At 38.3% G+C, this 13147-nt stretch overlaps 1 protein-coding gene across 16 annotated transcripts in view; it reads left to right on the top strand.

The window, feature by feature from the left end:
- ERC1 (ELKS/RAB6-interacting/CAST family member 1) overlaps window positions 1–13147 on the top strand; it is a 542093-nt gene that overhangs the window by 109052 nt on the left and 419894 nt on the right. For 11 of the 16 annotated variants that reach the window (XM_032254227.1, XM_032254224.1, XM_032254223.1 and 8 more), the window contains 3 exons: window positions 3255–3329; window positions 8338–8493; window positions 10390–10473. In XM_032254227.1, coding sequence (XP_032110118.1) covers window positions 3255–3329; window positions 8338–8493; window positions 10390–10473 — 315 coding nt within the window. The remainder of the gene's footprint in view (window positions 1–3254; window positions 3330–8337; window positions 8494–10389; window positions 10474–13147) is intronic. The other 5 variants (XM_032254230.1, XM_032254229.1, XM_032254231.1 and 2 more) reach the window with 1 other exon arrangement.

Raw genomic sequence — 13147 nt, forward strand, 5'->3', positions numbered from 1 at the left:
GACTTTAACAGTTAAAGGAAGGACAGAGCCTGTCAGAGGGAGCAGTGAGTGCAAAGGCCTTAAGAGGGTGACTGACCTGTTGAGGGAAAGCTAAGAGGCGAGTCTGGCTGAATCGGACTGGATGAGAGAGAGAAGTATAAGAGATGAGGCCAGAGAGGTAACAGGGCTGAATCATTTAGAGCCTTCTAGGTCAGCATAAGGGCTTTGACTTTACTGTGAATGAAAAGAGTGTTTTGAAAATTGCAAGCATGTTTTGACATCTGTTTTAAAAAGATCACTCTAGATGCTCTATTGTGAATGGCGAGATAGATTTGGGAGACTGTTAGTGTAATCCAGGCAAAAGGTAATGGTTACTTAAAGCAGTGTGACGGTCGAGGTGGTAAGTTTCAGGATATATTTTGAAAATAGGAAGAGCAGGATTTCCTGATGAGTTGGATGTAGGTGTAAGAAAAAAAGAGACTCCTATGTTTTTGGCTTGAACAACTGGCTGGATGCGTATCGTGAATGAAGGCAGGATGAGTGAAGCAAGTTTAGAGGGGAAGGCCAGGAGGTCACTTGTAGATGTGTTAATAGTGGGGCAGGTAATTCAATATGCCAATAAACCAATAAAGCAAAGTACATACAACTATGGCTTTCAGTAGGATGTAAACATTTGGGAGTTATCACTATGTGCATGATGTTGAATGGTAAATACCAAGGGAATGAGTATAGGTGGAGAAGAGAAGTATCACAAAGGAGTGATACCTGGGACACTCCTGAGGAGTTGGGAAGAAAAGGAACCAGTAAGCTAGGAGGAAAAGCTTAGAGTGCCATATCTTGGATACAAAGGGAAGAGAGTGGAATAAGGAAGAGGGATTGAGCAACTGTGTAAAATGCTGGTGGTAGATCAAGTACAGTGACTAAGGATGAATCATGGGTGTTAGCCATGTGGAGGTCGTCGGTGACCCTGATGAATTATGTAGATGATTATTTGATGAAACTCTATTTTTCCTATTAAAGGTTCCATGATAAAAGGGACAAAATATGTTATTTCTCATCATTCTATCTCCAAAACTTAGTTCCTGGAGTGCATAAATGGGATAAATACATAGGTCCCAGAGCCTCTGGGAAGACTAGAGAACTTGGCTCAGAAGTTAATGTAGACAAGAACAATGCCTCGAATCAATCATACTCCTATATTGGTTTGGTGATGACAGTGCTGCGTGGCATAGGTATGTTAGTGTGTTACGCTGACATCACTGACACTGCTTACCACCACTGGAGCCTCTGCTGTTGGTGTGTCTGGAAGCCTGAGATGGCTGCTGCCTCTGCCACGCAGTGCTGAAATTGTCTGTACATATTGATGTCCTGGCTTCTTCATGTCACAAGATTTTGTTTCAAAGTACTTGATGAGGCTCACACCTGTAATCTCAGCACATTGGGCGGCTAACCCTAGCCCTAACCCTAACCTTATATACCAGTTGCTAAAATTTTGCCACACTTCCTTCATGTATCCTTTTTTCTTTTTCCTCTTTTCTTTACCAAAGATTTTAAAGCAAATTCCTGGCATGATGTAATTTTCTTCTGCAGATTTTAATATGCATCTCTAAAATTTAGGGACATTTTCTTTCATAACGACAATGGTGTTATCACAACAACTAAACCTAATAATAATACAAAAAAGGCATTTGAACCCAGACTCTCAAGGAAGTGGTCTTCCCTTAGCAGCTATGGCAAAGGGCTTAAGGATCAGGAGCATGCTTATTGTATTTGAGGAGCAGCAAGGAGTCCAGGGTGGCTAAAGCATGGTGACGGAGGGAAGGGCAAGAAGAGATGAGACCTTGCAGGCCACCGAGAGGACTTTGGCTCTACTTTGAGTTGAATGGTGAACTATGACGGGTTTTTCAACAGAGCACCGACATGGACAACTTTATGTTTGAAAGGGTCACTTTAAGTGCTCCATTAAGAATACACTGTGGTGGAGCAAGATGAAGCTCAGTTAGAAGGTTGTTATGGATTAAAAGGTGTATTTTTGTTTAGTGGCTCATTCCAGGTGGTGGCAGTGGAGATGGCAGGAAGTGCTTGGATTTTGGGTATGATTTGAAGCTAGAGCTAACTGGATTTCCTGACTGTGGCTTGAGAGTGAAAGGAAGGCATTAAGAAGACTCACAGGTTTTTGGCCTGAGTAACAGGAAGGATGGAGCAAGTTTGGGGGCACCATCAGGAGTTGAGTCCTTCTGTTTTTTTTGTAGAGGTGACGTCTTGCCATGTTGCCCAGGCTGGTCTTGAACTCCTGGGCTAAAGTGATCTTCCAACCTTGGCCTCCCAAAGTTCTGGGATTACAGGTGTGAGCTATCACACTTGGCCAGGAGTTGAGTTTTGAGCACAAAGAGTTTGAAATGTTTGTTGAACTTGAAAGTGGAATAACTAGGTGGATAGTTAAAGCTGGAGGTAGGGAGAGAGGTAGCAGAAAGCATTCATTTCTGTATTCCCTGGGTTCCCGAGAGCCTGTTCCCAGGGTGCTTTGAAAGTACTGACTGATTTATTTAGAGACATTCAGAGTCTGACAAGAAAATCACTGAGGTGGTTTGGTAACTTGGAAGACTCTGATATCCCTTCTTTCCTTTTCTATCCTGAACTCAGTAAAATTTGGGTTAAAAAAAAATGTTTTTCTGACATTTTCTGAACCTGAACTACTTAGGAAGCTTGTTCAACAGTGTCATCTTTTTCTTCCTAACTGTAGCACCACTTGAAAGAGATCTTCATCATAGGTAACCACGTGGTTGTTACTCTAGGGTGGATCCCGTGGAAGGGATGTTGTCAACACAGATTGCTTTCCATAACTTTGTGCGATGAAGACTGATCGTGATGGTGTTTATTTCTCCTTTGAAAAGGGAGCATTTCTAATCCCCTTTTTGGGTCATTTGGAATTCTGATTACATATCTTGGAGTCGTGTGGAAGATTTGACACACAACCTGGGGATGTGAAACAGTAGTTTCAACTGTTACGGTAGCTGGCGTCTGTGTGACTGATTTTAAATAACTAGGTGTTCAGAGATAGGGATCTTTCTATGCATGAATGGTCGAGTGAGCCTGAATGCAGTCTGTGGATTTCCTGAGTCACAGGGAACTGTTGGTAACACAGAGGGGTCAGTGTCTTATAAGGCTGTAATGATCTTTTGCATACAACTGCCTCTCTCCCCTTTCAAAAAAAAAAAAAAAAAAATGAGAGTGAGCAGGAGAGCACTGAATCTGTTTTTGCCTCTTTTGTATAGGAGATGCATCGAAGGTTTGAGAATGCTCCCGATTCTGCCAAAACAAAAGCTCTGCAAACTGTTATTGAGATGAAGGTAAGTGAGAATCTAGTAAAGAATTGTATGAATCACCTTATTATTTTAAGTAATCAAAAACTTCTCTGTGTGAGTGTTAGGAAATGGCATGTAATAGTATTTCACTAATTTGGAGATTGAGAGTGAGAATCAATGAAAATGACAAAATAATTTCAATTTTATTTCCTTTCACTTATAGAGCATAATGTAAATTGGACCAAAATGAGTTGAACAGAATTTCTTTAAATTGGCTGTTTGCAAATTTCTTGGTCTCAGGACCTCTTTATTCTCTTAAAGTGGCAGACTTCCTTTATTTTAAGAAAATGGCTGCCAAATACCAAATCTGGGTAACCATAGCTTGTCAGTTGTTCTTTCAAGTAAAAATAGTGTTCCGTGAAGAAAATATTGAATTCAGCTTACAACTCAAAGCAACACACAAGTACTTTGCTTAGGGATAACCGTCGTATTTCAGTATGCAGCCTCATGCCATTTTATCACACCCAATATTAACAGTATGTGTACTCCAGAGTTGAGATTTATTAAAAGTAATACTTGTTGCTGCTTCCTCACGGACAGTCTGAAGTGGTCTTTTAAAAATTTTATTTCTTATTTTCTATTTTTTTTTCCTTCAAGTGCCTGACAGTGACAAATATTAATAAAATGACTACAAGTATGGTTTGATGTGATTGCCTTGATTTGTGCTAAGGCAGTAGCAGTTTTGCCCATCATTGCTTTATATCTTTATTTTAGACAGTGGAGAAGTCAATTGGCATCATGGTATTATTATGAAAATAGTTCATAAAAGTATGATTATAAAAGTATAAAAATAGTTCACAAATTATGATCATGCATACTTTGTGAAAGGGCTGAGGGTACCCTGAGGGTTTCATAGGCCATCCTTTGAAAACCTCTGCTTTAAGTTAATGAACATTTAGAAATCTTTAGGCTGTTCAGTATAGTGATTAAGAGCTTGCTTTCTAAGTTAAACTCCCTGGATTCAAAATCTCACTTCACTTAACCAATTGTAAAATACGGAGCAAGTTACCTGTGCCTCAGTTTCTTTATCAACAAATGGTGATAGTAATAGTACCGTCCAAGTGGGTCATTTTGAGATTTCAATTAGTTAAAATATGTAAAAACACTTTAAACAGGACCTAGTATATAGTAAACATTCAATCCATACTAGCTGCTGCTGCTATTATTATTTTTGTTGACAATCTGTTCTTTCTCATAAAAGCTCTTGTAGATAGGGGCATCCCCCCACAGGCACTTCATATCCCCTAGAAAGCTCAGTACTGTGTTTTGCATTGTGGGCCTCCATTTAATAGTTGTTGATATGACAAGAATATTTAGTTAATGGTATGTAATTTTATTGTAAATAGGTACTTCTGAAGTAGTTATGGGAACTATTAATTTGCATGATTTCCTCTTTAAAACTTTAAAATATTGAATACATTTTTATTCTTGGCGAGGAAAGGATTTACCAAACAAATTCCAAATTAGTGGATTCTGGGTTCTTTGTAGTTAATTAGTAGTCTTGAGTATCGTCTTGTAAAGGGCCTTTAGGATGGTTCACTTGCATGGTTTTACCTTTTTCACATTCACCACAAGTTTATTTGTCATATTATTTCCTGATCCCTGTTAAAACCTCAGAATAAAACACATGAATGTACCTATGTTCACAAAATTATTTATTTAACCACCTTTTGACAGCATGAGGGAAATAATAGTATTACTTGGCAGTGGATGTATTTTAACTTGGGTGAACCTTCAGCTATTATACTAAGAAGCAAAAAGATTCTAGTGGCCCAGTGGGGTCAAGAGGATGTGATGCTGAAATCACAACAGAAATAGCTGTGTTGCTACATGAGAATGTGGAATGCACTTGAGAGAATTAGGAAAATCTTGAATAGTCTTTAGGGAAAATAAGGAAGAAAGATGATTGAAGTAAAAGCGCCCAGTAATCTTAAAGGTGTCGAAATTTTCTTTTTCTCTCCTCTTTCTCCTCTTCTTTCTCTTCCTCTTCCTCCTCTTTTTTTCTTCTTATCCCTTCTCCCAGCATTTTCCCTCATTCCAGCCTTTCCTTCTTTACCCCTCTTCTTCTCTTTCTCCTCTTCCCCTTCTTCTACTTTTGTTTGTTTTTTCTTTACCAGTGGAGGAACAGGGCATAATTACTGTACTGCTCTAGGGTTAGAGTTTTGTTGGGGTAGATAAGGCAGAGTGATTGAGATGCAAATGAATTGAGGGTGATGATGACAGAGTAGTTTGGAGGTTGGTCCTGAACGTGGAAAAAAGAAAATGCAGGTGGACGGACAGGTTGGGAGAAAATGTAACAGTTAGGAAAGTGGAGTTCTCTGTGAGTTTGAAGAACAGGAAATAATCAGAGTGAGGATATGACATGCCTGGGGAAGAGAGTTCTGGGTGATGATAGGATCCAGAGTACTGTCCTATAAACTGGATCACTGAAATGGACTGAAAGATGAGGTCATTGCAATTAAGGGCGTCAAGGAATTCTGACATTGCAATCCTAGGATTATGGCAAGAGTGACAATTGAAGGGGATATTGTAAGTCAGGTGCCAAAGACTACCAAAAGTGGGCAGGAGTGATTGAGAAGCCCCTGGATGGCAGCAATGAGGAGGGTAGGGCGAAAAGGAATATGAGCTTTCCATAAAGGGAAACAGCCTTGAGGAACAAACCGAGAGAACTTCAACCCTTTCCCCTGCTCCTTTGTGGTGTTGGGGTATTACTGGCCTTCACTGGAGAGAGTTCATGGGGAAAAGGTTGAGGATTTGGGGGAATTTGACAAAGAGCAGAGGATTTCAGTAAGTCCAGTGGGATTGGTTGGACAATGATGGGAGAGCTGGGGCTGGGGAAGTACAGTGTAGTAAAGTGAAAAGGAATTTATTTATTTAAATATTACACATTCAAGGAGGAAGAAACTTTGTTGGAATGACTTTCCTCAAATCTAGCATTAGTACTAATTGGGTTGATGCTAGAACTAGTTGAGAGTATCAGGCCTTTTGATTTCCTTGGTAGGTTCTTTTTCTGGTCAGTCAGTACCTGCCTCCTGGTTTTCAGAGCGGAAGTCATAATCCCTTTTTGGGAAGAAGGTTTTATGGCACATGATTTGGTAGTGAGGGTGCTGATTTCTCAAGAGCTGCCTTTGTCTCCGTTTGGGTTAGGGGAGAAGATAATATTTTTTAAGGGCCTTGTGGAGACTTTCTAGAGGCTCTGTACAGATAGAGGCTGCCATGTGATATACAGAATTGGAGTTCCTACTTGGGGGCTAAATTGCCTTGGGTGGAGCCCCAGTGCTGCTGAAGGTAGACCTGTCTTTCAGCTGGTCCAGTTTTATTACCACCCAGGGTAATGACAGAGGAGAACTTATATTTCACTTTCACTTTCTTTCTTTTGTAGGCTGGTCATATGCTTATGCCTAGTATTTCAGTCTTTTTGAAGGGACTGTGTTCTGATATTTCCAGAGAAATTTTATAGCAATCTTAAAAGTGAATTTTCAAGTAGTGCACATGAAGTAGAGTACTCTTTATAGGTCAGTTGTTTTACATGAGTAAATCAAAACCCACCCTGGTTTAGGTTTAGAATGTCTCTGATTGTATTAATTTAATACAACGGATTTGGAACAGATACATTTTAAGTTTAATTTTAATAAATTTATAAAAGGAAATTTTCATTGTGATATTTTTAAAGATCATGTGATGAGCAAGACAGAGGAATAAATCCTCTCTTCTCCCCTCCCTTGAACCTGAAAATAGCTAGGTGTAGTTTTCTCAAGATAAATCCTCAAACTCTTTTATCATCATGCTCTGAGAATTACGATAGAGAGGAGCAGACTTAGTCAAGAAATCATTGAGGTAAAGTAGAAAAGGAAGTTAATCTCAAAATAGCTTCCAAAGGAACGGTTTCTCTAAAACTCCAAGTAAAATAAAGCTATACTTAATTTATGTTCTTTAAAGTCTCTGTTTCTTCAATGAGTAAGCATATACAACTGCAGATATATAAAACTATTCATTCCATGTAGGAGTCTTTCTGTAATTCATGACATGTAAAGCAGTCTGGGGAGAAACTAGGTACTGCAACAAACAAAATCAAGAAATTGAATATGAAATAATGTTCTAGTAGAAGGTGATATCTGTGGTAGTGTTGATGATTTATAAGGACATTGATTTTAAAAAATTACAAATTGCTTTAAATGTATAGAGAAGTATAGACAGTAAGGATTTCTAACATGTTAAAAGTAACAACTTATTTATTCCCTCATTTTTCTGCAATGGGATGTTAGGTAATTTTTATTATTGCACATATAGCTGTACACATTACTGTATAAATCTTTGAAACCCTCTTAATCTTTTCCCTTCCTTTGGGGCATAATGTGCTTTTTAGGGGTCACCAAGTAAAATGATAAAATATTAGAATTTGCAGATTTTTTCATGCAAAGAAATTTTAATCAGTTTTTCATTGCATTTACTTCTTTAGTTAATTATTTCAACTTTAAAGGATGCAAAACTGGAGGCAGCCATGGAGGCAAAATTATACTGTGGATATGAGTGCTTCTCCTTCTACTCAAATGGCTGTAAAGCTGGGCATGGTGGCTCATGCCCGTAATTAAGCCCAGCACTTTGGGAGACTGAGGCGGGTGGATCACTTGAGGTCAGGAGTTCGAGACTAGCCTGGCTAACATGGCAAAACCCTGTCTCTACTAAAAAAATGCAAAAATTAGCCAGGCGTGGTGGTACACACTTGTAATCCCAGCTACTTGGGAGGCTGAGGCAGGAGAATCGCTTCATCCTGGGTAGCAGAGGTTGCGCCAGGATGTCGCCACTGCACTCCAGCCTGGGTGACAGAGCAAGACTCCGTCTCAGAAAAAGACAGCAAGGCACCAATTGCCAGACAGCAATTTTTCTGTATATTTGTTTATCTTTATTAAATGTAACATCTTTAAATATTATGTTATTCAGCTTTTCTGGGTTTTTGTGAATAGTTCAATCACTAAATCTCCATTGTCTTCAGGATTCAAAAATTTCCTCTATGGAGCGTGGGCTTCGAGACCTGGAAGAGGAAATTCAGATGCTGAAATCGAATGGGGCTTTGAGTACTGAGGAACGGGAAGAAGAAATGAAGCAAATGGAGGTGTATCGGAGCCATTCTAAATTTATGAAAAATAAGGTAATGGCATGTGAGACTTTGATTCTTAAAAGGGATTTGAAAATTTGATGCATATTTTTTACTTCTCTAGTGATGATAAAGCTGTATTTTATACTGTTTTATCAGACTTCAGGGAAGAATACTTCTAGCACAATTCTTTCAAATGAAACTTCTCCAGAATTAAAGTCAGAATTACTGACATAGTTATTATAAGTTTTTACTTAAAAAGACAATTCTCTCTATGAGACTACATATGTATTGACACAGTTTAACTTTTCATATCTATTAGTACTTTGAGATGATTTAATTTAAACTTCAGATGAGTTTTTCTCACTATATGAAACATCAAGTTCTTTACCTCTTGTGAATTATTTAAAAGATTAAAACCCATAGAGGCTCTTTTTTTTTTTTTTCTTGAGACGGAATTTTGCTCTTGTCACCCAGGCTGGATCACCCAGTGGCATGATCTTGGCTCACTGCAACCTCTGCCTTCTAGGTTCAAGTGATTTTCAGCATCCTGAGTAGCTGGGATTACAGGTGCGCACCACTGTGCCTGGCTAATTTTTTGTATTTTTGGTGGAGACGGGGTTTCACCATGTTGGCCAGGCTGGTGTTGAACTTCTGACCTCAGGTGATCTACCCACCTTGGCCTCCCAAAGTGCTGAGGTGACAGGTATGAGCCACCTTGCCCGACCCTAAGAGGCTTTTTAATGAAATGGGTTAAATGAAATTATGTTTCCCCTCCAAATACAGTTCTGTAAAGGAAAGCCCTTTCTTTGCCCTATCCTGTGGGGAAGATCCACTTGCTGTCAGTTTTATTGCTTCTCATGTGCACTTCAGGAGTAATATGACAAAAATAGATACCACCGGGACCTATCAGTCTGTGTTTGTAAAATCAGTCACAAAATTCCTTCCTTGCATCCAAAGTCATTTAGTTTGATTCTCTAAACTATTGAGGCAAGTTGGAGGATTTAGTTTATCACTGTTAAAATTTACCTGTTTTATTGTAGTTTAATTAAACATCATGAATGCAATTATAAAGTTTTAGCTAGAAAATAAGTGTTTTCCCCCTTTATTTCCCAGTTGTATTCTTCAAGTTCTTAGAAATGAAAATGGAAACATCCCAGTAATGTGAAGGAATGATAATCATAACTTCCCCTCCAGTTTCTGGCTTCTTGCCACGATACCCATACCTGGCATATAAGTCTACAGAATATTCCTCTACTACCTTGAGACTCTATTATTAATCATTCCTACTAATTTCATTTCAGTTTTAGAACGTAAAAACTCATATATCCAACTTACTTTCTTTTATTCTGTGTTTTTTTGAGACGGAGTTTCGCTTTGTTACCCAGGCTGGAGTGCAGTGGTATGATCTCGGCTCACTGCAGCTTCCATCTCCAGGGTTCAAGCAATTCTCCTGCTTCAGTCTCCCGAGTAGCTGGGATTACAGGTGCCCACTACCATGCCCAGCTAATTTGTGTAGTTTTAGTAGAGTAGAGACAGGTTTCATTATGATGGCAAGGCAGGTCTCGAACTCCAAATGATTCTCCCGCCTTGACCTCCCAAAGTGCTGGGATTACAGGTGTGAGCTGCTGTGCCTGGCCTCACATACCCAACTTTCTGTTAGTTTGGATTTTTCACCCTAATTTGAGAATAAAACATAGTGCAGTATAATCTCTGTGTTTATGTTTTTCATTTGTCGATTAGCACATTACACTCCACTGTGGGGGAAAATAAACGTGTGAACGTAGAGAAACTACCTATGGCTCTTTAAAGAGGGAGGGAATGAGGGGAACAGATTTGATTGTATTATATAAGTTACTGTTATTTCCGGTTACCATTCTGGCTCAAAAGCAGATAATAAGAAGACCTAAGTTGATATCTAAGTGAAAAAAAATAATAATGTCGTGACAGGTAGAACAACTGAAGGAGGAACTAAGTTCGAAAGAGGCTCAAGGGGAGGAGCTGAAAAAGAGAGCGGCTGGTCTTCAGGCTGAGGTCTTTGCCGTAAGATTTACCTCTCTGTATGCAGTGATCCCGCAGTGGGACCCTGCTAGCTCTATGGCTTCTGGGTGGCTTATACTTTCATTCTCTATGGTTGGCAGCTTTGCCCATTACTAGCACTAACCAGCCTGCTCTGCTCTTTAACTGACTTCTGTTCACCAGTTTGACCCACATGTCACTTTGTGTGCAGTGAGAGCCTTCACATGTTCTGGAAGCCTTATTATACCTGGTACTTTATTGTTGCTTTTGTCACTCTATGGATGGCATTTCAAAGCTTGTTTTTTCTCAACCCCTTATTGTTGATTTATATGAATGGTGGTCTTCTTTTCATCCTAGGTACAAGAATATATTCAGTTGTTCTAGGCCTATCACTTAGAGTTTGTTTGAATTTGAAGCTCTTGAGTAAAGTGATTTGCCTTCTTATGTAGATGTTACCTTTAAATCTCCAGTGAGTGATTTTGCCACAAATGTTACTTTCTTTAGGACAGATGTATAGAAAGTATCTAGTAAATTAAAATTACTAAGAGACTTACTTCAGGTATCTAAATCTAGTTCAATATTGTAATGAGTTTAAAATTTTATTTCAGAGCATAATAATAAAATAAATACAGTTGGCCCTCCATATCTGTGAGTTTTGCATCTGTGGATTTAACCAGCTGTTTTTTATTTTCAGGGTAAAAAAACCGGATGTTGTATCTGTACTGAACATGTACAGGCTTTTTTCCTTTGTCATTATTCCCTAAACAATACAGTATGAAAACTATTTACATAGCATTTACATTGTATTAGGTATTACAAGTAATCTAGAGATGATTTAAAGTATACTGGAAGCTATGCATAGGTTATGTGAAAATACTACATCATTTTATATCAGGGACTTCACCATTAATTAATTTTGATATCCAAGACCAGTCCCTCATGGACCCATGGATGCCAAGGGATAGATGAATAATAAAATAGCTAATACTTGCACACTTACTATAAACATTTTATAACGTGCCGAGTTAGACATATTTTCAACTCCAAATTATAGACGAGGAAACTGAGGTAACAGAATGATGCCTGGGAAAACACAGCTAGTAAGAGGCAGGATTTGGTTTTATATAAGCAGTCTTCTTCCACAAACTGTGCTTATAAGTTCTTTACTATATACTTACCTATACTAGGTGGTGCACACATTTATCAAAGTGTCAGCAAAAACTGCGTCTGAAAATAATTGTGGGCTAAGAGCTGGAATACAGCATTTAAAAAACCAAACTTGTGCTATTTTGGTAGATTTATTGTTTATGGTCTACTTTGTAGTATATATTAAAGAATGAAATATTTTGATAGAAAGGTCTAATTTGGTTTATGGAAACCATATATTGTCTAGAGGGGAGGTTGATCGATAACTTCCTTTTTTAAATAGCTACTGTTAGTGTCAGACAACAGGCTAAGCACATTTCACACTTTATTTTATTGAATCCATGAACAGTACAGTGGCATTGGTATAATTTCTCCTTATTACTGATTAGGAAACGGAATAGGAAGGGAATTGTTCAGGGACACATAGCTAGCTTAGTTCTGATGTGTGATTGTCTGCAGATCCCCGTGCTCCGTGCTTTGTATTATAGTTGCTTCCTATTTATAATCTCTTCCCTGCTCAGTCTTTAAGGAAAATTTGTGCTTCTAAACTCTGCCTTTTTTTTTTTTTTTTTTTTTTTGAGATGGAGTCTTGCTCTGTAGTATGATCTCGGCTCACAGCAACCTCTGACTCCCTGGTTCAAGTGATTCTCCTGACTCAGCCTCCAGAGTAGCTGGGATTACAGGCAGGCGCCACCACGCCCAGCTAATTTTTGTATTTTTAGTAGAGATGGAGTTTCACCAGGTTGGCCAGGATGTCCTCGATCTCCTGACCTCGTGATACACCCACCTTGGCCTCCCAAAGTGCTGGGATTACAGGCGTGAGCCACCGTGCCTGGCCTAAACTCTGCTTTTCGTTTACAATATTTTCTTTCCTTTCTTAGTGTTTAAGGTCAATATAGCTTATTATTTGAAGCTTACTTAATAATACAGATGATTATGAAACAGATTTTTATATTTATTTTTGACCACATGATTGGAGGTAGCTGGGAATTTGAATAATCTTTAAGTCATAATTCCTTAGCTGTGAGAAAATGGTAACACTTTGAACATCCCCCAAATATTCGTTCATCCAACAAATGCATTTGTGTTATAATCAGTGTGTTAGGGAATGGAATAATAGTAATATGTGGTTTTTATTGGTAAAGGGATATCATTAAAGACTCCACGTTGTTACAGTGTTTGGTAACTCCTGGGTACATACCTATTTTGCAGGATGAATATAGCCACCATTTACAATTATCTTCCACTTAGGTTTTTAGTATCCTCAGATACTTTGTATACAATAAGCGTACAGAAACATTTGTTGAATAAATGAATATATCTCTAAGCAAAGATTTCATGTATATGAGAAAAATAGTTATCTTTTTTGAAAGAGAAGACTAAATTGGAAATTTATTTTTAGTGCTCCTCAAAAGTCTAATTTTCATGAATGTAAAATTTATTTCTTCATGGGAAATTGTTCTTAAAAGCTTTATCCCTTATACCTAAGATTATTGCGGTTATAATACTTTATATACATTCAAGTTTTTTTTTTTTTTTTTTT

Source organism: Sapajus apella, unplaced genomic scaffold, assembly GCF_009761245.1.
Source record: "Sapajus apella isolate SASKATOON/1434 unplaced genomic scaffold, GSC_monkey_1.0 scaffold86, whole genome shotgun sequence".
Lineage (NCBI taxonomy): Eukaryota > Metazoa > Chordata > Mammalia > Primates > Cebidae > Sapajus > Sapajus apella.